This window comes from Corvus brachyrhynchos, unplaced genomic scaffold (assembly GCF_000691975.1).
Source record: "Corvus brachyrhynchos isolate BGI_N302 unplaced genomic scaffold, ASM69197v1 scaffold175, whole genome shotgun sequence".
In the NCBI taxonomy this organism is placed as follows: Eukaryota; Metazoa; Chordata; class Aves; order Passeriformes; family Corvidae; genus Corvus; species Corvus brachyrhynchos.
The window spans coordinates 3,731,982-3,732,832 of record NW_008238448.1 but is presented as its reverse complement, the minus strand read 5'-3'; the positions used below and the strand labels follow the sequence as shown (position 1 = coordinate 3,732,832).

Here is an 851-nt window from a genome sequence, read left to right as displayed (position 1 = left end):
AGCCAGCAGTTGCAGGAGCTGGAGGCCACCTTCCAGCGGAATCGCTATCCGGACATGTCCACCCGGGAGGAGATCGCCGTCTGGACCAACCTCACCGAGGCCAGGGTTAGGGTAAGTCCCGACACGGCACCCCGGCTCAGAGCAGCGGGGGTCAGGGAGGGTTGGGAAAGGGAAGGAGGGCTGAAATATTTGCAGCTGCTTTCGATTTCGGCATGTATGTAAACTTCAGAGCCTTTGCACAAAAGCAGGGCAGAGCAGGACATTTCTGTCAAAGCGAGACAGATTGGGATCTCTCTGTGTGTCTCTGAAATATGGTTTGCTGCACGTTTCGCCCTCACCGTGCAATGCGTCCCGCTCCTTTTGATCGAAACGCTAATGAAAACATAAGCCAAGAAAGCAACTTGGAACAGGCTGCAACCTGCGCTGTCTCTAATGAGAAAAAGATGTAAAATACACAAGAGCCTTTGCTTCACTCCGAGGCACTCCCAACGTGCCCTTCCTTGCATTTTCTATTTCTTTGGGTTTCACAATTCGACGAGCGTCTCTCTCCACCCTCTACCCCCCTCTGAGATTTATGGGACCATCGCGGCGCTGCAGAGATACCACGGCCGGGTCCTGCTCGCCTGCAAACGCCGCGCTGGGGGGAGAAAAGAAAAACAACAAACCCCAACGCACGCACACAAAAAGAAGCCTATAAGTGGGCCGAACCTCCAGATTTTCGGAAATCCCACATAAATCCTCTCCCCGAGGTCGCTTGAGGAAAGCGAGACAGTGAGAACCGGGGGCGGCAGTGAGCGGGGCCGGCTCTCAGCCCCAGGCCGGCGGGGCTGGCGCCGGGGCAGCCCGGCGGG

General features: G+C 56.5%; 1 protein-coding gene across 1 annotated transcript in view; it reads left to right on the top strand.

The window, feature by feature from the left end:
* Positions 1–851, top strand: part of PITX2 (paired like homeodomain 2) — a 17,768-nt gene that overhangs the window by 14,634 nt on the left and 2,283 nt on the right. The window contains 1 exon segment of the mRNA XM_008635618.2: positions 1–111. This exon segment is cut by the window's left edge and continues 18 nt beyond it. Coding sequence (XP_008633840.1) covers positions 1–111 — 111 coding nt within the window.